Below are 24,829 nucleotides of genomic sequence, written 5' to 3' on the forward strand. Positions count from 1 at the left end.
CTTAACCAAATGATTATGCAACCTTCCTAACTTGTTTCTACACTTGTATCTTGCATTAAATTTGACAATTTGATTTCACATGCTACATAATCGAGTCGTAACGAGCCATATGACTAATTGAACATCTTTGACCTATCGTGTTTACCGTTATTGATACGACCTATTGGTTTAGGTCAAGACTAGCACTATCCTTCGCACACGTTACTTTGTGAAGTACTTTTCATACGTGCACTCAAGGTGAGATCATAGTCCCATCTTTCAAACAACTTTTATGCTTTAAACTATGGAATGAGAAACATATACGTATCATACTTTTATACATTGAACACAAGTACGAAAACGAACATTCCACGTACGGGTTTGAACGAAAATCCTCAATTCAATTATCATTAGTTACACTTGCAGGGTGTAAACGTGAACTTATATTATGTGATCACATGGGCTTGGCGAGCCTCATTCGGACGGTTCGCTACCGTTAGCGGATGAAATATAAATTCGGGTCTAGTGTATGTTCTAACACTACGCAAAGGGTGCAAAACAGTTAAGTTTGATAATTGGGTGCCCGCGAAACAAATAACAACTTTGGAATGCAAATGATTTTGATAATCATATTATATTAAATCTTGTGGTTCAAATGCAACGTTTACTAAAACACCTATGATTTCACCAACGTTTTCGTTGACAGTTTTCTATATGTTTTCTCAGGTCCTTGAAAGCTACTTGATACATGCTTCCGCACTCTTTTTGATACTTGCTTGGATGTCGAGTATACATGCATAGTTGGAGCGTCTTTTGACTACTTTAAATTGTGTCGCATAGGTTTCATTCGTACGTTAAACTTGTAATGTAACTAGTCTTTTGAACTACATTTGTAAACTTGAAACATCCTTTTACTTATGAAATGAATGCGACATATTTTGGTCAAACGTCATAATAAAGACTTATGACCACGCAACGGGACCGAAGTAGTCGGCGCCGTCAAACATGATTTGGTCGGGTCGCTACAAGGTACATGTGTGTTGAAATGGGATGCTTTGGCTTATAACACATGTTCACCAAATTGTTTATTGGATCTTGTCCTACCTTAATTAGTGTGACAAACTGACAAATGTAAATCAAAACAATGAAAAAAATAATATTATTTCCGAAGAAGATCCAAGTTCGCTTTTAGCAAACCCTTTTTGGAGGTTTTATACAATTACATTCCATTTTTGGGTACATTACATTTGTATTAATAAATCTACTATTAGGATTTGTATTTTGTTGACTAGTTTTAAAGCATTTATCTATTATGGAGCATATACTTTACCAGCTGGAATTGCAAGTTGTGAGAAATTTAGGTTAATCAACATAAGGGGGTATTCGACTAGCAACAAAATGTCAAAATCCATGTTGTCAATTAAGCCCAAATGGAATCAAGTTTCTACAATTAGTCATGAAATGCCACATCCAAAACAAACCAACATTCACACGCAGTAACAGTCAGTTTAACTTCATATAGATACCACAAGTATAACATGGACAGTACAATACCAAATTTGACCATAAATATAAACCTAAGAGTCATAGATCAATGACAAACTAGGCAACGATTGCCAAATTAGGCAACTGGCGGGCGAAGCACATGATCCTGTGAGGTGTCGACCGCAGCAGGCGGCATGAACTGCCACATGGCCATTCCAGGGTAGCTGATGATCGGCACCAACTTATTGCCTGCTTGGCCTGCAGCATATGCAGCCGGGATTGCAGGTGGGGGTGCCATAAAGGTAGGTTGCGGGTGACTCATTGAGTTTACTTGGTGCTCAAGTTTCTCTTTTTCCATCCTAAGCCTCTGCTTCTCATCACGGAGTTCGTTTTTCTCAGCCTACAAAACTCATCCAAAAGCAACATGAAAACAACAAGACATGAGTTGTTGGAGCTTCCCAAACAAAATGTGGCAATTTTGACCCATTGACAATAAAAGTTTTGTTACCGCTAACCAAATAAATATGATTACCTTCAGCTCCTTAATTTTCTCCTGAAGATCTGTAGTAGAATCCTTCAGCTTTTGAGCTTCTTTTCGTAATGATGTCACCATTCGGACAGCATCAACCAATATAGCAGCCTTATCAACTTTAGGGGGCCTCCCAGGGTCAAGAATTGAAGCCAATTCAACAAACCTACAAACAGGCCATAATGATAAAGTGCCAACACATGAAATTCGCAGATCAAATGAACCATGACAGATAACACTATACTTGTCATTTAGCTTATCCCTCCTTAATTTCTCTCGACATGCTTTGCTAGTTGTGCCACTGCAAGATTCAGACCTTCCCCTGTTGTACACAAGTCAAGCAGCAATGACTGGATCATTAAACTGGAAGAAACTTTTATATATGCCCCAAATCAAATCATTAGTTGTGTGCACAATAATCATTGATTTTAATATCTGAATAAATATAACATGAGGACAAGTGCAACTATAAGTGAGCCTTACACTACATGGGATAACATACATTATAACAAAATACAATCAATATAAGATGTCAAGATCATTCAGTTAAATCAACCAAGATAGCTTGATTTGTAAAGCTACAAGCAGTCTTATTTGCACACCTAACCAAAAATACATCTTTCACAACAATCTATATAGAAACAAGAATGCATAGAAACTTAAGAAGAAGAAAACAATTACCGCTTTTTTGATCGAGAATCATTATGACAATCTGAATCCACAGTTGACCCATCAACTTCAGCACTACAGTCAAAATAGAACAAACGCAGTAAATAAACAAAATCATATAAGTAAAGACACATAATCAACTAGTGTATCGTCATCACATATTAGCATATACATATAACGATGTAAATGATTAACTAGCACTCGAAAACTCGCCAAACAAATAAAGAGGCCATCGTAAAAAGCCACATTATCATCTGATGGATGGCCATTTACCATTTCAATTTAATTTAACTGAAACTTCAATATAATTTATTTATATTTATACAAAAAGTTAGCTTATCATCACTAATTATAATACCTTATTAATAATCAATAATACCATAAAACCAATCTAGCCAATATATAAAAGCGCAGAATTAAAATCAGAACAAACCATAAACCAAACCCTAGATTACACAAAGCAAGCAAATGAAACCCTAAAAATACAATTAACTACAAATAATGAAATTTTAGAGAAATTAAAGTACCTAGGGTTTGAAGATGAATGATTAAAGGTGGAGTGAACAGGCCAATTGAATCCAGAAACAGGAACTGTGAAATTATTAGCCTCAGGTACAGCTATATCATCAATCAATCCGTATTCATAAATCCAATTTGTGTTTTCCGGTGTAACCATTTTGCCGGAATTACATAAAAGTGAGATTGTGCGTTTTGTTATGTATTTTTTGTGTGGAGAATAAGAATTGAGAGATAGAAAATGGAGAATCAAAATGGAATAATAATAATAAATTAATTTAATGAATTGATTGGTGTGTTTGTTTATAGATTTTGATTTTTTTTAATTATTTATATTCGTCCATTATAAAGTGGCTTAGCGTCACGGAGCACAGTTGCACACGTTAACGTGTTCTAATTTGTGTTAAAATAAACGTACCCAATCACCGAAACAATAATTTTGAATTATTCTAAAAGTAATTTTTGTGTGGGTATGGTGTATAACATTTTTCTCGTACCAACTGACCTTGTGTTAAAATAACGACAACAAATGTGTTATCTCAATTTTATCACGGTCACAATATTGTTTGTTTACCTCATATGGGTGCACGATTTCATGTGACCACGAGCACAAAAAATGTGGCCCATCTGCTATGGTGAGTCATATTCTAAACGTGACCCCCACCTTATACTTGGAGAAAAATCAAGACATACCATGTTATGTACTACTACCTACATTAGAAACTTACAAGAATAGTGGTCTAAGTTGATAAATAGTCCTATAAAGTTGTTGATATTAAATTTAAGGCGACAAAATTAACCATGATCATAAGACCAGTGCCAATGGAGCGTCTTTGCTTTCTTCTTCAACTTCTTTGAAATCACACTAATGTGTAATGACACATGTCTTTGGGATCACCTATGATGATTGCGTCTTTGTTGATATAGATGATGATGAAAAGCGTGGCCGGTTTTTTTTTTTTTTTTCTTTTTTTTTCGCGTATAACTATTGTTCTTGTTTCGGATCTTCAATAATCGGGTGCGACGGGTGGTAGCACTCAGTGGCGAATCTATTATCAAAACTCAATGGGGTCCCGAAATATTTGTTTCAATACGAATTATGTTTGAATGGTATTTTAGTGGTCATTTACTTTTAAAAATCTATAAATCCTGAATATATATAGGGTCCAATACTTAAATTTGTGGGGTCATAGGACGACCGCATAACCTTTCAAGTAGGCTTGCCACTGGAGCACTCTGTCTTTCTTCAATCTTTCTAAAGCGTGACGCTAAGCTAGCACTCGGCGTTGATGTGACACTAAGCTAGTAGTCGAGTTATTCAATTCTTTAGTCATCGACTAAGTGGTACGACGGAAAATGTACAGCTCTTAATAGTGGGAAATTAGTTATGAAAAATAGTGGAAGACACTTTTTAAAGTTAAATGATATGCTTAATTAACAATTCAATAAAATGCAAAGGTCTTTTTAATATGGGCTTATGAGGAAAATTTTAAAGGAAAACCAATAACTCCAATACTACTATCGTATTAGTAAAATTAAAATATCAATATTAAATATGCAACAACACATGGTTAAAAAAAAAAAAAAAAAAAAAAAAAAAAAAAAAAAAAAAATATTGAATTGGTCAAACAACAACATTACTCAAATTGAATTGGTCAAACACTGATTCAAATGCATACATTGATGGTGGTGTAAAATTATGATCACACTGGAAATGAACGACAACAACATAACTTAAATAGCCATTGAATCAACCTGAAGATAACAATTTCGAGTGCATACATTGTGAACCGATCCGCCTTATCAGTATTAGTATCTATTACTACCGAGATCAGTAAGTAGAAATCTATCACTCTACGATCCATGTACTATTCTTTCTGCTGCTATACACGTTACAGGCAGACTCATTGACCTACTGTTAGAACTTACAACAAGGTTTCCGAATATCCTACGTTAATAATTACTAACGAATGTCACGTGTTAAAATCACAATCTGAGGTTTCTTAGCCGTAGCTCAATCGAGGCTCCAGATATCGCATTGAGGTCTGTCGTCGAGGGATACTGATCTCACAAGCATTAACTCTTGCAGCAAACCGTAGAGAACAAAGTGACTCGTTAACTGATGACGGTGCAGGAGATACATTCACAACCATTAATGTCTTCGAATCGCCACCTAAGCAAGGCTGGTTTTGACCACCGAAAACAGGTCAGAAAATTGTATTTGGACACAATATGTACACATAAAATTTCGTTTTACATTAAAAAATCGGAAATGTACCTGAAGAAGGTATGTTAGTTTTGAATTCCTATATGGCACATGCTCTTCCTTCTTTGCTAGAGCAAATATTACGTCACTTAACGACGACAAACTCCTATTGATGGCCTGATTAAATCGTATCAAGAGTTAATAACATTTTAAAAACATTATTTGACATTTTTGTAATAAAGAAGTTAATAATAATAATAATATACCTGAGTTTCTTTTAGTCGTTCCCCAGTGGATCCACTCTTAGAGAGACGCTCACTACCAGCAAGATCAATAAGGTTAAGAACACCTTGTACGTGTTGGTCCATGACCTAATAAGCAAAATCAAAAGTTAATCGTATTACCAACAGGTCAAACACTTTAAAAAAAATTTAAAAATATATATTCATAAAGAAAATGTAGTTTGATTTGTACATACAAACAACGAACATCCTTACCTCATTAACACCCGATATCCGCAAAGTGAAGACAAAGTGACTTCTTGACGATTGCTCGTTCATATGAGTCTTACCCACAGACCTAAGTTTGAAAAAAGTCATAGCCCTTAAGAAACCAATTAAATATCTATACTTTAACATGAAATCCACTATCTTTAAACATATACGTACCTGCTTTGTGAAGCGCGGTTTAACAAATATGATACTTCCTTACTGCTACGAACATCCATGATAGTCAAATCTGAAACATTCGTGTTACCATTTGCGTCATGTTTTATAGCATATTGTTGTTTGTTACCGCTCTCTGTCGAAGATGATTTGTTCGATGATAACAAATCACGTATCGTCTCGTTGTATATTTCAAGCATTGATACCTACAAGATAAGTTGAGGATCAATAAAAATGACGTGATCCGAAAAATAACGTATGATGATAAGACATGAGATTCAATTGCAAACCTGCATTTCGTACTTCCATCCTTTTTCAAGAAGATTTTGGCGAGCCTCGAATATTTGTTCTAACGAACGAGGTATTAATCCTTTATCGTCGTAGCTTCCTGGTGTCCCCATCATTGTATGTGTTTTGCCCGATCCTGTTTGACCGTACGCAAAGATGCAAACCTACAAAAGTAATTAAATTTTTATTAGTGCTAATTAGAAGTGATTGTACAAACTTAATTAAGAGTCATTGGTGTGCTTTTAAAAGGCTGATTTATCACTAATATCCGATATCAAACACTTTAAATAAGAACCATTGGCATAAATTGTTAACAAAACCCAAATATAAACATGTGCCTCAACATATGTAATGCCAAACTAAGATTTTTTTTGCGAAAGATTGAAAGTACCTTATAACCGTCGAGTGCACTTTGAACAAGTTGTGATATCTCATCAAACACCTCTTCTTGTGATGATTGAGGCATAAATACCTTATCAAACATGAAAGGATGGCTTTGCCCTTTTTGACAAATGAAAACAGTATTAAGAGCGCATGACATGGTAAAGAAAGCCGAAATTGATAGTTTTAACAAAGTAAAAACGTACCGTGTTGCACGACTTCAATGCCTCGACCAAGAGCTTCTGTTGTCGTGGGAAAAGTTATAGTCTTTATTTCTTTTTCAACACCTTCATCAAATAAAAGAGGTCGGACTCTACAGAAAACTCGAATGCTTCCTTTTAATTCCTGCCATAAGAATAGTAAACTCATAAGAGTGGTATGATAAACACATACAAAGTACCTGAAAAGTAGAGCAACTTTGACCCATTAATCTATGAATGGTAACAATTAGGGTTTTCTCTTATCTCTGTAGTGAAGCAGTAAATTGTTTCTAAAAAATTTTAGAAATGGGAATGGGTCAAATGGGGCGAAAGTCACCCACTGGTTTTTAAAATGCAAGTCTGTAAAACAATTTTTTCTGCAACCATTTCTAAAACACAACTTAATGTTTATAAAATTTAAATGTCAGGACAAAAAGGATTTCAGGTCAGTCCGAGTAAACGTCCACCAATTATGCTACCTCAACGGAAATTTAGGATTCATACCAATACTGTATTATGCAATTTTTTTCGTAAAAATTCTCCTTCGATAAGTTTTGATTCTGCTTCTGCCAGACGAATTTGTAAATCAGCGTTAAGTATTTTCTGTTCTTCATATCCTGTTTTAGCCTCAATTGATGATAAATCAGATATCTACAACAGAGAACTTCATATATTAATATAGAATCAAACCAACAATTCACTAAACATAATTATACCCAAAATTGTATCAAATACCTCCAAATTCTTCTCTGTTGTAGCAAGTTGCTCCTGCAGTCTTTTTATTGTGTCCGTTTGTAAAGCACATGTTGCCTAAAAGAACAAACCATAAGAATTACATACATATAGCAACGGCAATTTAGATTGATTTACTTACGCTTACTCATGAATAAACAAATAGACTTGGTCAAAATTCACCCAAAGTGTATTTTCAGAGCTTTAGACCTTCGAAATCATTACATATAAGGAAATTTTCAACGTAGTAAAAAAATAGTATATTGAAAATAAAGTTTAGAAGTCTTAACGAGTAAACAAGTAAACCGATCAAAAGTCCACCAAAGTGTATTTTCAAAGCTTGAGACCTTCAAAATCATTACATATAAAGAAATTTTCAACCTAGTAGAAGAATATTATAGATAATAAAGTTTAGAAGTCTTTAACAACCCTTTTTGGCTATACAAAAGTTAACTTGTTTCGACCAAAGTCCTGCTATTGCCACCTTTACATGAATAAAATTCAATTTAAACTAATATTAATAATTAATGGGAATCACATAACCTCGAGCTCTATCGATCTTGATGTTAGGTTACCCAATTGAGCTGCCGATTTTCCAGTACATTCTTCATACTGCAACACTTCAGATGTTAAATCTTGAACTAGCAACAATTGTCGATCACGATCTTCTGTCACTAGGTGCAAGTCCCCTCTCAAAAATCCAACTTCACTACCTAAAGCATCTTTTAGCTTCATTGACTCTTCTAAACTAGCCTATAAACAATAATATAATCATTAAATCATTTTTTAAGTATATAAAGAAACCACAAATTTGCAAATGTCGAATGACTAACTTTTGTAGAGGCAAGTTGTTCTTGTTGAGATTCATGGTAGCCTCTTAAATTGCTTAAATTCTCCATTAAAGCAGCTTTTTCGCATTCTACTTTGCTAAGGGTCTCCTTCGTTTGATTAAGCTCGGATTGCAGTTTACTGTTGTATTGTTGTAAGCTTGTACTGTATTCTTGCAACCTAGAGTACATATCATTGAGTGATATTATCTGGAAAATGCATAACGTTATTTCAAGTTTGTAGCTTTCAATGACAATCACAATATAATAACTAAAATATTGGATTTCATGGTAATATTAGATCATATTTACAACCTTTTGATTTGCACTTGAACTCTCACTAAGAGCTTTTTCAAGATCTCCGGTGAGGGATGCTTGTGACCTTTCTGCTGTCATTCTAGCATCTTTCTCAGTCATCAATGTTTTAATTGCATCCTAAAATAAAGATCAAGAAACATATGATTAATAAGTAAAATAGCCAATAACAAGTTGGTTAAATTAGGTCATAGATTCCAGAACAGTACCGATTTCTCAGCTTCTTCTTTCTTGAATTTCTCTTGTAAATCCAAGTAATTTATTCGCAAATTATCGATTAGTGAGTTCAGTTCTTCTTCCTTAGCATTCATTAGCATTTCTAAGAACCAATTAATTATATAACACAACAATCAATATTAAGCGAAATAGATATGAAAATATATACTAATAAAAATTAAAGCTACAAATTTTAATAAAATTAAGTACCCATTTCATTTGATTTCTTTTCTGCTGATTCAAACAGCTTTTTAAGCTTCTCATGCTCTAAAGAAAGATTCCCTTCAAAATCTTGAAACCATCTTACACAAACCCTTAGTTTTTTAATATACTCCATCATTAGGTCACATTTTTCCTAAAATCCCACAAAAATTAACATTACATATACCTCAAATAATAATAACAAATTAAATTAAATATTCCATACATTACCCAAAAACACACTTCACACACACAAGAACAGGAACAAGAAAAAGCCTCGAGATTTAATTTTTTATTATTCTGATTTCAATTTCAAAAATATTATACTTAGTTTACACACTGAGTCATCAAACACACATACTTAACACACAAAGAAAAACATAAAATAAAATAAAAAGTTGGACCTTGACGTTGAATTTATCTTTAGGTTTGATCTTCATATTTAACAAAGCTTCAACTTCTTCTTTTGTGAACTCAAACCCACCACAATCCGACCCGGCAATGCTACCGGGTCCGGACTGAAAACTCGGATCTTGACTACCATTAACAACTGAAAAGGCTTGCCTTGGTGTAACAGGTGTTCTGCTACCATTAGCTGTAACCACCATCTTTTTCAGATGTTTGTCACAATGTCAAGAAAACCCAAAGAAAAGTACGTAGTAGATTTTTTATTTGTTCGTCAAGATTTACTTTTATGCTTTTTTTATTAAAAACACAGAAAAAAGAAAGGGTAAAAAACAAATCTTGCCGGTATAAAAAAATTGAAGGGTTTTGTAAATTCAGAAAGAAGTGTGGGGTGGTGGGTCCGTGAATTGAAATCAAAGCTATTGTCTGATTTTATTATTACTCCGTACGACGTTCATACGACGTACGGAGTACTACTGTATTATATATTTTTTTTCCAAAAAATAATAATAAACAAAAATATATACGGAGTACTAAGGTCACTCTCTATCGTAACTAAACTATTCATCTTCTTAATCTTTCATATCATCGCCACATCAACACCAATATTCTATAACTAACCCATAACTAAACACTCTCTATCATGCCTAAAAAAATAACCCTCTTACTATACAACGTACAAGCAATAAAGCATTAAGTCCAAACAATAAAAAACTATTGGGACCCACAAATCTATAACTAAACCTCATACTTCCATTATATTCATATCCATGGTGAAAGCGGATAACTAAAGCGGGTAACTAGCTCGTGCCTATGGTTAGTTACGGGTAATGACGGGTAATGAGCGGGTAACTAACGAATAACTAGCTGTAGGGAGTGGTCTAATGCCACACAAAATTATAAAATCAAACACCTCTTAAATCCTCAAATCAAACTCATCAAAACATCGGAAGATTTCAACGATACGATTAGTATTTATATAGTTAGAGTAGTATCATACAATGTATTACCCGTACATTGATTCAAAACTTTTTGTTGGAAAATATATATGGATTAGTGGGTAAAGAATCAACAACCGGATTGATACTAGAATCGTGTGAACACTTTCGTAATAGAGTATTTCGACCCACTTGGTCACGGATTACACGAAATCACTATTAGGATAAGACTAGTATAAACAATCGTCTTGACCAAAAGATAATTGTTCCTTGCAATTGTAAATTGCATAAATCTGAAAGTTTTTGTGTTGAAAGTGTGTTAGACATGTTCAAAATCTGGAACATTGTGTAAAGTGTCTAACCCTTCATATGGAAAAGAATCCATATATTTATAATGGGTCAAAAGGTGTATTTGAAGAGTCAAACATTTTCAAATGAACCCGCATAATACTTGGAATGTTACACCCATGTATTTGTGCTCAAACAAGTCCAAATACTTCAAAAATACTGTTCATAAATGTCCTGGAACAACCACATAACGTTTGGAGTTCAAATATGCCTCTTGGGTTGAAAAAGTACCTTTTCAGCTAATCAGCGTTAAGCCGCGCCGCGGGCCTGAGAGCCGCGTCGCGGGCTAACAAAGAACCACACTTGAAAATACGCCAAAAACCTCGACCTGAAATTTATGCCTTAAGCCGCGCCGCGGCTTAACCCTGTACAACAGCTCAAATTTCTTTCTTATGGTTTTTCGTGCGTATGGCCTTTTCAAGTCGCGTTTCGCATTACTTAAGTTTCAAATGTTATTTCCAAGCTCACTAACATATCCTCAAACCATTTTACACTTTAAGAACGTGTATTCCACACTCTCCAAATCCGTGTAGCGTTTCAATGGTTCGAGCACATTCAACTTAGCAATTCAATCAACTAAAATAACGTTGGATAATGCTAAAATCACCAACACTTTTTAGATATTATGAAGAAATATTTGGTTTATTGTCGACTTTAATAATTTCTTAAGAGGAAATCAAAAAGATACAGCAACTATTTATCTTATATTATTTTACGTCCTAAAGGTACAAAATAGAAATTTCATTAAATTTTAAATTTTCTTTTCATATTTTAAAATCAAAATAAATTTGTAAATAGTTTACTAAATAATGTATATTTTTTTTTAACAACAGTACAGAAGAAACCCGGCTCAATCCGAAGACATAGGCGGCAAAACCCCCTCCCCCACTACCCCCGCAACACGACGTGCGAAAAACATTCTTGGGTGAAATTTATGTAGTGACCCGAACTTTTCCATGTTTATATATATTAAATGAAATTGTTATTTACATGATTAAGTGTTTCCAACATGTTAAGCAATCAAACTTGTTAAGACTTGATTAATTTAAATAGGTTTCATATAGACAATTGACCACCCAAGTTGACCGGTGATTCACGAACTTTAAAACTTGTAAAAACTATATGATGACATATATATGATTATATATATAGTTAACATGATATTATGATAAGTAAGTATCTCATTAGGTATTTTAACAATGAGTTATATACATAAAATTGAGTTTATTGAATTAAGAAACTCGAAACGATATATATAACGATTATCGTTATAACAACGTCTTACTAAATACATATGAATCATATTAAGATATTGATACACTATGTTTAATCATGATAAATGATAAGTAAACATGTCATTAAGTGTATTAACAATGAACTACATATGTAAAAATAAGACTATTAACTTAATGATTTCGAAACGAGACATATATGTAACGATTATCGTTGTAACAACATTTAACTGTATATATATCATACCAAGATATATTAATATATCATAATATCATGATAATGTAATAATTTAACATCTCTTTAGATATAATAAACAATGGGTTAACAACATTTAACAAGATCGTTAACCTAAAGGTTTCAAAACAACATTTACATGTAACGACTAACGATGACTTAACGACTCAGTTAAAATGTATATACATGTAGTGTTTTAATATGTATTCATACACTTTTGAAAGACTTCAAGACATTTGTCAAAATACTTCTACTTAACAAAAATGCTTACAATTACATCCTCGTTCAGTTTCATCAACAATTCTACTCGTATGCACCTGTATTCATACTCAAACAATACACAGTTTTTAGATGTATGTACTATTGGTATATACACTCCAATGATCAGCTCTTAGCAGCCCATGTGAGTCACCTAACACATGTGGGAACATCATTTGACAACTAGCATGAAATATCTCATAAAATTACAAAAATATTAGTAATCATTCATGACTTATTTACATTTAAACAAAATTACACATCCTTTATATCTAATCCATATACCAACGACCAAAAATACCTACAAACACTTTCATTCTTCAATTTTCTTTAGAAAATTGATCTCTCTCAAGTTCTATCTTCAAGTTCTAAGTGTTCTTCATAAATTCTATAAGTTCTAGTTTCATAAAATCAAGAATACTTCCAAGTTTGCTAGCTTACTTCCATTCTTGTAAAGTAATCATCCAACCTCAAGAAATCTTTCTTATTTATAGTAATATATCTTTCTAATACAAGGTAATACTCATATTCAAACTTTGATTCAATTTCTATAACTATAACAATCTTATTTCGAGTGGAAATCTTACTTGAACTTGTTTTCGTGTCATGATTCTGCTTCAAGAAATTTCAAGCCATCCAAGGATCCTTTGAAGCTAGATCTATTTTTCTCATTTCCAGTAGGTTTATCCACAAAACCTGAGGTAGTAATGATGTTCATAACATCATTCGATTCATATATATAAAACTACCTTATTCGCAGGTTTAAACTTGAAATCACTAGAACATAGTTTAGTTAATTCTAAACTTGTTCGCAAACAAAAGTTAATCCATCTAACTTGACTTTTAAAATTAACTAGACACATGTTCTATATCTATATGATATGCTAACTTAATGATTTAAAACCTGAAAACACAAAAAACACCGTAAAACTGGATATACGCCGTCGTAGTAACACCGCGGGCTGTTTTGGGTTAGTTAATTAAAAACTATGATAAACTTTGATTTAAAAGTTGTTCTTCTGGAAAAATGATTTTTCTTATGAACATGAAACTATATCCAAAAATCATGATTAAACTCAAAGTGGAAGTATGTTTTCCAAAATGGTCATCTAGACGTCGTTCATTCGACTAAATGACTACCTTTACAAAAATGACTTGTAACCTGTATTTATGACTATAAACTTATACTTTTTCTGTATAGATTCATAAACTTAAGTTCAATATGAAACCATAGCAATTGGATTCACTCAAAACGGATTTAAAACGAAGAAGTTATGGGTAAAACAAGATTGGATATTTTTACTTGTTGTAGCTACGTGAAAATTGGTAACAAATCTATATTAATCATATCCTAGCTAACTTATATTGTATAATACATATATTCTAATATATTATGTAATCTTGAGATACTATAGACACGTATACAAATGTTTTGACATATCATATCGACCCATCTATATATATTATTTGGAACAACCATAGACACTCTATATGCAGTAATGTTGGAGTTAGCTATACAGGGTTGAGGTTGATTCCAAAAATATATATACTTTGAGTTGTGATCTATCCTGAGACGTGTATACACTGGGTCGTGGATTGGGTCAAGATAATATATATCAATTTATTTCTGTACATCTAACTATGGACAACTAGTTGTAGGTTACTAACGAAGACAACTGACTTAATAAACTTAAAACATTAAAACGTATTAGAAATGTTATAAATATATTTTGAACATACTTTGATATATATGTACAAATTTGTTATAGGTTCGTGAATCGATCAGTGGCCAAGTCTTACTTCCCGACGAAGTAAAAATCTGTGAAAGTGAGTTATAGTCCCACTTTTAAAATCTAATATTTCTGGGATGAGAATACATGCAGCTTTATAAATGTTTTACAAAATAGACACAAGAACATGAAACTACTTTCTATGGTTGAACGATCGAAGCCGAATATGCCCCTTTTACTTGGTAACCTAAGAATTAGTAAACCAGTCTACTAATTGACGCGAATCCTAAAGATAGATCTATTGGGCCCAACAAACCCCATCCGTTGTAGCGGATGCTTTAGTACTTCGAGTTTTTATATCATGTCTGATGGATGTCCCGGAATGATGGGGATATTCTTATATGCATCTTGTTAATGTCGGTTACCAGGTGTTCACCGTATGAATGATTTTTATCTCTATGTATGGGATGTATTGAAATATGAAATCTTGTGGTCTATTATTATGATTTGATAATATATAGGTTAAACCTATAACTCACCAACATTTTTGTTGACGTTTTAAGCATGTTTATTCTCAGGTGATTATTAAGAGCTTCCGCTGTTGCATACTAAAATAAGGACAAGATTTGGAGTCCATGCTTGTATGATATTATGTAAAACTGCATTCAAGAAACTTATTTTTGATGTAATATATTCATATTGTAAACCATTATGTAATGGTCGTGTGTAAACGGTATATTTTAGATTATCATTATTTGATAATCGACGTAATGCTTTTTAAACCTTTATCGATAAAATAAAGGTTATGGTTGTTTTAAAAACGAATGCAGTCTTTGAAAAACGTCTCATATAGAGGTCAAAACCTCGCGACGAAATCAATTAATATGGAATGTTTATAATCAATATGAACGGGACATTTCAGTTAGCATCAGAGCTGGTATAACGCCGTCCATGTGTGGCGAGTTAGTCGTAAATGAGGTTCTCACAGTGTTACCTGTGACGAAGCATTGGCTCTTACTCCTTGCGATCCCTTACGAGGGTTGGCAATTGCCGAGAGGCAGGCCCTAAAATCAGTATCTGAGGTACACTCAGTGGTCACCGGGCGGTTAGCTGGGAAGGCACTGGGTGGGACGGTGGTTGTCCCCAACTATATTTCAGTTGGTATCCGAGCGTTGGTCTTAGAGAACCAGAAATTTGCATTAGTGTGTCTTATCAAGTTTGTTAGTATACATTAGTGAGTCTGGACTTCGACCGTGTTTTCTTTAAAAACGATTGCTTAACACTTTTGTTGGAAACTATATATTATTAACATGTAAATATTATGTGATATATTAACCTCTTAATGTGTTTGATATTGTGTGATAGATGTCTACCACTAGTACAAATTCCATCAATTCACCTAATAATAATGAAGAGTCGAATATATTTTGGGAAGATTCACAAATTCCCGAAGAGGAACCGGAAGAAGAGGAACCGGAAGAGGAGGAACCGGAAGAGGAGGAACCGGAAGAGGAGGAACCGGAAGAGGAGGAACTGGAAGAGGAGGAACCGGAAGAGGAGGAACCGGAAGAAGAAGAGGTTCCGGAGGAAGAAATATTGATACCTATAGTAAATCGATTAAATAAAAGAAAATCCTCAACCAACGGACCAAAGTTAATAATGGTCAATGGTTTTTCCGCCGAGGAAGCAAAATATTGGGAAGATTATCAATTTTTCGATGAATCGGATCCCGATGAGGATTCCGATGATGTTATAGAAATTACCTCGACCCAATTTAATAAAGCGAAAGAAAATATTAAGGGAAAAGGTATAAAAATAGAGAAACCCGATTCCAACTCCGATGAACTTTATATGTATCGGCAACATCTAAATTTCCTAAAATGTAACAATGACCCGGGAACCTCTAAACCACCAGGTTTTTCTAAACCATTGTGGAAAACAACGGCTCGTATTAGAGGAACACCATATATTCCTAGAAAATTAGGAAAACGAACTAAGTCCGAAGAAGAAGAAACCAGTGATTCAGACTAGAGGGTTGTAATCATGTTGTGTATTATATGTATTGTAGTGTGCTTGTACTTTTATGTTCTATGTAAAAATTGCTTGTATTGTTTGTTAATTATCTTTACGAATCTAATCCTTGTCTATTTTACAGTATAAAAACAAAATGGATGTTAAGGGTAGACAACCGAATATTTTAGAAGACCTACCAGAGGATATGATTGAGGAAATCTTGTCTAGAGTTGGTCAGAATTCATCAGCACATTTAGTTATGGCGAAATTAACTTGTCAAACATTTGAAAGACTTTCCAGAAATGCCTTAGTTTATAAAAGGATTTCCTTTGATAGGTGGGGTATATCACATTGGGGAGACCGTAAGTTACGCCATGTTTTCTTTAAAGCATTAAATGCGGGGAACCCAAATGCAATTTTACGCTACGGGTTAAGAACCTATTTTGACTCAACATATCCCAACATAGGATTTCGTGAATTAGAAAGAGCTTCTAACATGCAACATAAAGAAGCATGTTATGTTTACGGGTTAGTGATGTTTACTTCTTACCAAAATGAGAAAAAGAACATCGAATTGCAACTTTTAAATAAAACCTTCCCACAAGTGACGGATTCAGTAGTTGGGGTGAGAAACAAGGTTTTTAGATTATTACGGGGCTGTTGGACATTACGAAACCCTCGTCCTTTTGACGATATTACAACATGCTGCCTAGACAATGGTCACAACGGTTATTTTCTACAAGATCAAGGATGGGAAGTCGTCTTAGTAAAATCTGAATGCATGACTTGTTTCTGGACTTATGGATTACGTTTCTTTATTTCTTTTGCTGATCAACTTGCGTATTAACTAGAATTGCCTTCATAGCTGCCGAGTAGCAAAGTTATTATGTGCTATATTTCATCCTATATGTATTATAGCGGTATCGTAAGTTTGTAAAATATTGTATAAAGTTTGAACGCGAAATATTATTGTAATAAGTTTTTCATATAGAATCGTAGTAGTTGAATTGTATAATAGCTGCTAAGTATGAACTTAACGGGTAGGTACTACCCGAATTAAAACTATAAAATGCTAATATGAAGAAAAAACTTTTATAAATAAGTTCATATTATGCTATGAAATACTATTTACTACTCTTAAATTCTATATGATTAACTCAATTCTTTTGGCTATTTTGAAGGAAATGGCACCGGCGACTCGTCAGAACTTGAACATGAGTGAGGAAGACTTCCGTGTTTTCCTTGCTGCGAACATAGCCGCAGTGCAGGCTACAATGAAAAATAACAATAACTCTGGATCTAGCAGTAGAACTAATTCCGCAACAAAAACGTGTAGGATGCTCCTACAAAGAATTCACTGCCTGCAAACCTTTGGAATTTGATGGAACCGAAGGACTAATTGGATTGAAACGGTGGACGGAGAAGGTCAAATTGGTATTTGCCATAAGTAAGTGTACTGAAGAGGACAAAGTTAAGTACGCTACGCATACCTTCACAGGTACGGCGTTAACGTGGTGGAATACCTATCTCGAGCAGGTAGGACAAGATGCTGCTTACGCACTACCATGGTCAGCATTCAAGCAATTGATGAACGAGCAGTATCGTCCCAGGAACGAGGTCAATAAGCTCCAGGTAGAGCTTAGAGGATTACGAACGCAAGGTTTAGATATCACCACGTACGAACGACCATTCACAGAATTGTGCCTATTGTGTCCCAGAATGTTTGAAGACGAAGAAGAGAAGATCGACGCATTTGTAAAAGGGTTACCGGAAAGAATTCAAGAAGATGTGAGTTCACACGAGCCCGCCTCCATACAAAAGGCAAGTCGAATGGCTCACAAATTAGTGAACCAGATGGAAGGAAGGATTAAAGAGCAGGCGACCGAAGAGGCTAACATGAAGCAAGTCAAGAGAAAGTGGGAAGAAACCAATGACAAGAGTCACCAATACAACAACAACAATCACAACCAAAATCGCAACAACTATCCTAATAACCGCAACATCAATCGCAACAACAACTTCAACAAATATCCCAACAACAACTACAATAACCAGCCCAATAACAATAACAACAACAACAACAACAACAACAACAACAGCAATAATAACAATCCCAACAACAATCTCAATAACAACAATGGCAACAAAAACCAAAAACAGCCATGCCAAAGATGTGAAGAGCATCATCTGGGGTTCTGCACAACATTTTGCAACAGGTGTAAAAGAAATGGTCATAGCGCGAAGAAGTGCGAAATCTACGGACCAATGCATAATAGAACTAAAGGAACAAATAATGTCGGAACAAATAATACCGCCATAGTTTGTTTTGGATGTGAAAAACCGGACCACTTTAGTAGAAATTACCCGAATCAGGGGAATACTAATGGGCAGGGCCGCGAAAGAGTTTTCAATATTAATACGGCAGAAGCGCAGGAAGACCCGGAGCTTGTTACGGGTACGTTTCTCATTGACAATAAATCTGCTTATGTTTTATTTGATTCGAGTGCGGATAGAAGCTATATGTGTAGAGATTTTTGTGCTAAACTAAGTTGTTCACCGACGCCCTTGGATAATAAATTTTTACTTGAATTAGCAAACGGTAAATTAATTACAGCAGATAATATATGTCGGAATCGAGAAATTAAACTGGTTAGCGAAACATTTAAGATTGACTTGATACCAGTAGAGTTAGGGAGTTTTGATGTGATAATCGGTATGGACTGGTTGAAAGAAGTAAAAGCAGAGATCATTTGTTACAAAAATGCAATTCGCATTATACGTGAAAAAGGAAAACCCTTAATGGTGTACGGAGAAAAGAGCAACGCGAAGTTAAATCTTATTAGTAACCTGAAGGCACAAAAACTAATAAGAAAAGGTTGTTATGCTGTGCTAGCACACGTCGAGAAAGTCAATTTCGAAGAAAATAACATCAATGATGTTCCAGTCGCAAAAGAATTTCCCGATGTATTTTCGAAAGAATTACCGGGACTACCTCCACACCGATCCGTTGAATTTCAAATAGACCTTGTACCGGGAGCTGCACCAATAGCTCGTGCTCCATACAGACTCGCACCTAGCGAAATGAAGGAACTTCAGAGCCAATTACAAGAACTTTTAGAGCGTGATTTCATTCGACCAAGCACATCACCGTGGGGAGCTCCTGTTTTGTTTATCAAGACGAAGGATGGTACATTTAGGGTGTGTATCGACTACTGAGAGTTGAACAAACTTACCATCAAGAACTGCTACCCACTACCGAGAATCAACGACTTATTTGATCAACTACAAGGCTCGTCAGTTTATTCGAAGATTGATTTACGTTCTGGGTATCATCAAATGTGGGTGAAGGAGGATGATATTCCAAAGACTACTTTTAGGACGCGTTACGGTCATTACGAGTTTATGGTTATGCCGTTTGGATTGACGAACGCACCAGCTGTGTTCATGGACCTCATGAACCGAGTGTGTGGGCCATATCTTGACAAGTTTGTCATTGTTTTCATCGATGACATACTTATTTACTCGAAGAATGATCAAGAGCATGAAGAACATTTAAGAAAAGTGCTAAAGTTGCTGAGAAAAGAAAAAGTGTACGGTAAGTTTTCAAAGTGTGCATTTTGGTCGGAAGAAGTTCAATTCCTCGGTCACATAGTGAACAAAGAAGGTATTCAGGTGGATCCAACAAAGATTGAAACCGTTGAAAAATGGGAAACCCCGAAAACTCCGAAACATATACGCCAATTTTTAGGACTAGCTGGTTACTACAGAAGGTTCATCCAAGATTTTTCCAGAATAGCAAAACTCTTGACCGCATTAACGCATAAAGGGAGGAAATTTAAATGGAAGGATGAACAAGAGAAAGCGTTTCAATATTTAAAGAAAAAGTTAACTACGGCACCTATATTGTCATTACCTGAAGGGAATGATGATTTTGTGATATATTGTGACGCTTCAAAGCAAGGTCTCGGTTGTGTATTAATGCAACGAACGAAGGTAATTGCTTATGCGTCTAGACAATTGAAGATTGATAGTGCTCCAAATGAACATATATTTAGGCACAATATCCTTCCAATATATAAAGCTTTTAGTTATAATTGTTCTATTTTTATGTAATATTCGTTTAAATAAATAAGTGCGAAGACAAAAGAAGAAAATGACGATTTAAAGATGCAAATGATCAAAAAGCTCAAATGTACAAGATATAATTCAAGTGGTTCAATTTATTGATGAGAAACGTCCAAAAATGATAAGAGTACAAGCCGCAAAACGCAAAGTACAAGATATTAAATTATACGAAAGGACGTTCGAAAATCCGGAACCGGGACCTGAGCCAACTATCAACGCGCGACGCAACGGAGCTAAAATTACAAGGCAACTATGCATAAAATATAATATAATATTTAAATAATTATATAAATTATTTATATATTATATTAAATAACGTCGACAAACTAGCAAACAAAAAATATGTGAGCTGGATCTGACGGCCATGCGATCGCATGGGAAATAGGCATAAAACTCATGCGAGTGCATGAGCCCATGCGAGTGCATGAGATTTGCACTAAAATCTCATGCGACCGCATGAGTTACTGTAGCAGGCCACATTCTTTAAATACAACGAATTCTGGCCGAATTTTTACAACATTCATCAATCTCTCTCACTCTCATATATATAATTATATTTATATTATAATTTTAATTTTAATTTAAGATTAATAATAAAGGTACGTTAGCGAATGTTGTAAGGGTGTAAGTCGAAATTCTGTCCGTGTAACGCTACGCTATTATTAATCATTGTAAGTTATGTTCAATCTTTTTAAATTAATGTCTCGTAGCTAAGTTATTATTATGCTTATTTAAATTGAAGTAATCGTGATGTTGGGCTAAATATTAAAGACGGGGTAATTGGGCTTTGTACCATAATTGGGGTTTGGACAAAAGAACGACACTTGTGGAAATTAGACTATGGGCTATTAATGGGCTTTATATTTGTTTAATTAAATGATAGTTTGTTAATTTAATATAAAGATTTACAATTGGACGTACCTATAAATAACCACATACACTCGATCGGACACGATGGGCGGGATATTTATAAGTACTAATAATCGTTCATTTAACCGGACACGGGAATGGATTAATAGTCAATGGACTTATTAAAACAGGGGTGAATTATATACAAGGAAAATTGATGTAATTATAGTTTAAGTCCCCAATTAGTTGGAATATTTGATTTCGGATATAAGGATAATTTGACGAGGACACTCGCACTTTATATTTATGAATGATGGACTGTTATGGACAAAAACCAGATGGACATATTGAATAATCCGGGACAAAGGACAATTAACCCATGGTAATAAACTAAAATCAACACGTCAAACATCAGGATTACGGAAGTTTAAATAAGCATAATTCCTTTATTTCATATTTCATCGCACTTTTATTTACTGTCATTTTATTTAATTGCACTTTTAATTATCGTACTTTTTAATTATCGCATTTTATTTATTGTCATTTTATGTATCGCACTTTAATTTATCGCACTTTAATTATTGTCATTTACTTTACGCTTTAAATTAAGTTATATTTATTTTTAATATTTTACATTAGGTTTTAACTGCGACTAAAGTTTTAAAATCGACAAACCGGTCATTAAACGGTAAAAACCCCCTTTTATAATAATAATAATACCACTTATATTTATATATATATATTTATACAAATATAGTTTTTAAAAATATAGCGTTAAACTTGGCTAGATCCCTGTGGAACGAACCAGACTTACTAAAAACTACACTACTCTACGATTAGGTACACTGCCTATAAGTGTTGTAGCAAGGTTTAGGTATATCCCATTCAATAAATAAATAAATAACTTGTGTAAAATTATATCGTATTTAATAGTATTTTGCAATAAAAATATAACTATTTCATATACACCTCTACGAACATCAAGTTTTTGGCGCCACTGCCGGGGAAACTTAACGCCGAAGCGAAACGCTATAAAAAAATATTAAGTTTTAATTTCTTTTTGTAAAAATACGCTTTAAATACAAAAATATAAAAAGAAAAACAAAATATATATATTTTTAAGAGTTTGTTTAAAATTATAAAGTATTTTTATTTTTCTATTTTAGTTTTTAAATATAAGTTTTATTTATATAAATATTTTATTTAAATTAAAAACAGAAAAAATATAAATATAAATAAGTATTCCGGCCTGGTACTGTAGCAGCTCAAGACCTGGCCTGGTATCCGAAGCCATGCGATTGCATGGCCCAGCCACATAAAACTCATGTGATCGCATGAGGCTGTCTGACAGGTCTGATCCCAGTAATTATTACGCAGTAGGGTTTTATTATTAATTATATTTATTAATTAACCCTAATTAGGTTTTAATTAATTAATTAGTTTTTAAATTTAGTTTTAATTTATATTTAGTAATATTAAGTTTTAATATTATTATTAATTATATAAATTAATACTTTTATAAAATAAATATAAAAATAATATTTTTATAAAAATAAGTAATTTTATCACTTTTTATATCTTTTTATATTTCGTATCTTTTTAATCGTTTATTCGTAAATTGTATATTTATCGTTCGTAATTAGTTTAAGCTATAGTTTTTGCCGTAGTTATTTTTATTTTTAGATTTTTAGGCCTTGCCGTAAAATCCCTTAAGTGCTTTTTCTTTAGACTAAGATTTAGGTGCTTTAGAATTTTGCGACGCCGTTTTAAGTTTTAGTGCCTATTAAGTTATTGCCGTTTTGGATATAGAATTCCCTTTAAGCTTTAATTCCTTTAGATGTAAGTTTTAATTTTTAGTTTTTAGAATTCTAAGTTTCGACGCTTATTTTCTTATTTTTATTTTTCGACATTTATTTTTCGACGTTTTTCGACGCGCTCTTTTTCTTTCTTATTTCTCGACGCTCTAGTTTTTAAGACATAAAATTTTCTTTATCTTCTTTAAATTTCGACAAAAAATTATTTTAAGCGGTTAAATTGATAGACGTCCAAAATTTTCTGATTCGTAGTAATAGTTGGATTTGTTTGTGGCGAGTTGTGGGCTTCCGATTTAAAGGGTCCTGGCTACCTGCTGCATCTATTGGCTATTCGAAACGTGGGCAAAATCAGAAAAGTCTATTAATTTAATAACTTATATAATTTTTATCTTTTATAACTAATAGGATATTCTGTGAATGCACCGAGCAAAACGTTTACCACCTTTCATACGTTCACCACCTGTAACTCGATCAAGACATCTAGCTAATATTGTCGCTGTTGATTTTTCTTTGGAATTATCATCTAGTCGACCAAGTACTCCAATTCAAATTTTCGATAATCCATTTTTTGAACCCGACTTCACTACCGAGAACCCGGAGGATATTCAAGGACAATTCCAAGATCCTGAACCACTAATCATTCCTCCTGAACCACAAACCGTTAAATCAGAATCCTCTAGTGATTCGTATTCAAAAATTTCAATTATGGAAGTAATGGAACCTCTAAGTATGGAATACCGAATGAGAGCCACACGCACGGGCCAAGGACACGCCATTATTAAGCCAGAAATCAATGCGCCAGATTATGAAATCAAGGGACAAATCCTACATATGGTAACTAATCAATGCCAATATAGTGGTACGCCAAAAGAAGATCCAAACGAACATCTTCGAACCTTTAATAGGATCTGTACTCTATTCAAAATCAGAGAAGTTGAGGATGAACAGATCTATCTCATGTTATTTCCCTGGACTTTAAAGGGAGAAGTCAAAGATTGGTTAGAATCGTTACCTGAAGGGGCGATTGATACATGGGACGTGTTAGTTGAAAAATTTCTTAAACAATTCTTTCCGGCATCTAAAGTCGTGAGACTTCAAGGAGAAATTGTTACGTTCACGCAAAAGCTAAATGAAACTCTATATGAGGCGTGGACAAGATTTGGAAAGTTATTGAGAGGATGTCCTCAACACGGTTTAGACACTTATCAAATAGTACAAATATTCTACCAAGGTATCGACATTGCTACACGAAAAGACATCGACATAGCAGCTGATGGTTCCATTATGAAGAAAACCGCAACCGAAGCTCACAAAATTATTGATAACACAGCCTCCCACTCACATGAGTGGCACCAGGAAAAAGATATTTTTCATTCATCTAAAGTGGCTAGAGCCGATTCTAGCCATGACTTTGATTCCGTTTTCGCAAAAATAGATGCTTTCGAGAGACGAATGGAAAAGATGAATAAAGATATTTACGCAATACGAATCAGTTATGAGCAATGCAGTGGACCACACTTAACGAAAGATTGTCACATTGAGCAAACGATGGAACAACGTGAGAATGTTTCCTATATGAACCAAAGGCCGGGAAATAATTATCAAAATAATTATCAACCGCCAAGTCCAAACTTCAATCGAAATCAAAACATTCTTTACAATCCAAATGGACC

At 33.9% G+C, this 24,829-nt stretch overlaps 2 protein-coding genes across 3 annotated transcripts; both read right to left on the minus strand.

The window, feature by feature from the left end:
* Positions 1 to 1,465: 1,465 nt before the first annotated feature.
* On the minus strand, positions 1,466 to 3,463 carry LOC139885987 (transcription factor ILR3). Its single transcript, XM_071869734.1, has 5 exons — positions 3,190 to 3,463; positions 2,675 to 2,737; positions 2,238 to 2,315; positions 1,997 to 2,159; positions 1,466 to 1,864 (listed from the first exon to the last, which is right to left on the minus strand). Exons 1-5 carry the CDS (start codon positions 3,336 to 3,338, stop codon positions 1,601 to 1,603), a joined length of 717 nt encoding a protein of 238 aa, XP_071725835.1. The 5' UTR covers positions 3,339 to 3,463; the 3' UTR covers positions 1,466 to 1,600.
* A 1,317-nt stretch (positions 3,464 to 4,780) lies between these two features.
* Positions 4,781 to 9,817, minus strand: LOC139885988 (kinesin-like protein KIN-14N). 2 transcript variants are annotated; one of them, XM_071869735.1, is made up of 16 exons: positions 9,614 to 9,817; positions 9,219 to 9,363; positions 9,002 to 9,111; positions 8,793 to 8,912; positions 8,484 to 8,687; positions 8,194 to 8,403; positions 7,654 to 7,728; positions 7,423 to 7,569; positions 6,925 to 7,063; positions 6,729 to 6,838; positions 6,340 to 6,501; positions 6,053 to 6,255; positions 5,882 to 5,963; positions 5,651 to 5,755; positions 5,457 to 5,561; positions 4,781 to 5,361 (listed from the first exon to the last, which is right to left on the minus strand). In XM_071869735.1, exons 1-16 carry the CDS (start codon positions 9,815 to 9,817, stop codon positions 5,182 to 5,184), a joined length of 2,301 nt encoding a protein of 766 aa, XP_071725836.1. In that variant the 3' UTR covers positions 4,781 to 5,181. The 2 variants fall into 2 exon arrangements, 1 of the variants encoding a protein (XP_071725836.1); XR_011772202.1 differs by lacking the exons at positions 9,219 to 9,363; positions 9,614 to 9,817 and having other exon boundaries at positions 4,781 to 5,071; positions 5,107 to 5,361; positions 9,002 to 9,106.
* Positions 9,818 to 24,829: the final 15,012 nt, after the last annotated feature.

This window comes from Rutidosis leptorrhynchoides, chromosome 1 (assembly GCF_046630445.1).
Source record: "Rutidosis leptorrhynchoides isolate AG116_Rl617_1_P2 chromosome 1, CSIRO_AGI_Rlap_v1, whole genome shotgun sequence".
Taxonomy (NCBI): domain Eukaryota; kingdom Viridiplantae; phylum Streptophyta; class Magnoliopsida; order Asterales; family Asteraceae; genus Rutidosis; species Rutidosis leptorrhynchoides.

What these genes read in the sequence shown, in the direction of transcription:
- LOC139885987 (XM_071869734.1), bottom strand. Translation starts at nt 3,338, where the DNA reads ATGGTTACACCGGAAAACACAAATTGGATTTATGAATACGGATTGATT. An exon ending in GATTCTCGATCAAAAAAGCG is followed by an intron (nt 2,316 to 2,674) that starts GTAATTGTTTTC and finishes TGTGTACAACAG; the next exon opens with GGGAAGGTCTGAATCTTGCA. An exon ending in AGAAAATTAAGGAGCTGAAG is followed by an intron (nt 1,865 to 1,996) that starts GTAATCATATTT and finishes TGAGTTTTGTAG; the next exon opens with GCTGAGAAAAACGAACTCCG.
- LOC139885988 (XM_071869735.1), bottom strand. Translation starts at nt 9,817, where the DNA reads ATGGTGGTTACAGCTAATGGTAGCAGAACACCTGTTACACCAAGGCAA. An exon ending in GTTCAAGTGCAAATCAAAAG is followed by an intron (nt 8,688 to 8,792) that starts GTTGTAAATATG and finishes TGCATTTTCCAG; the next exon opens with ATAATATCACTCAATGATAT. An exon ending in CAAGATCGATAGAGCTCGAG is followed by an intron (nt 7,729 to 8,193) that starts GTTATGTGATTC and finishes TTGTTCTTTTAG; the next exon opens with GCAACATGTGCTTTACAAAC.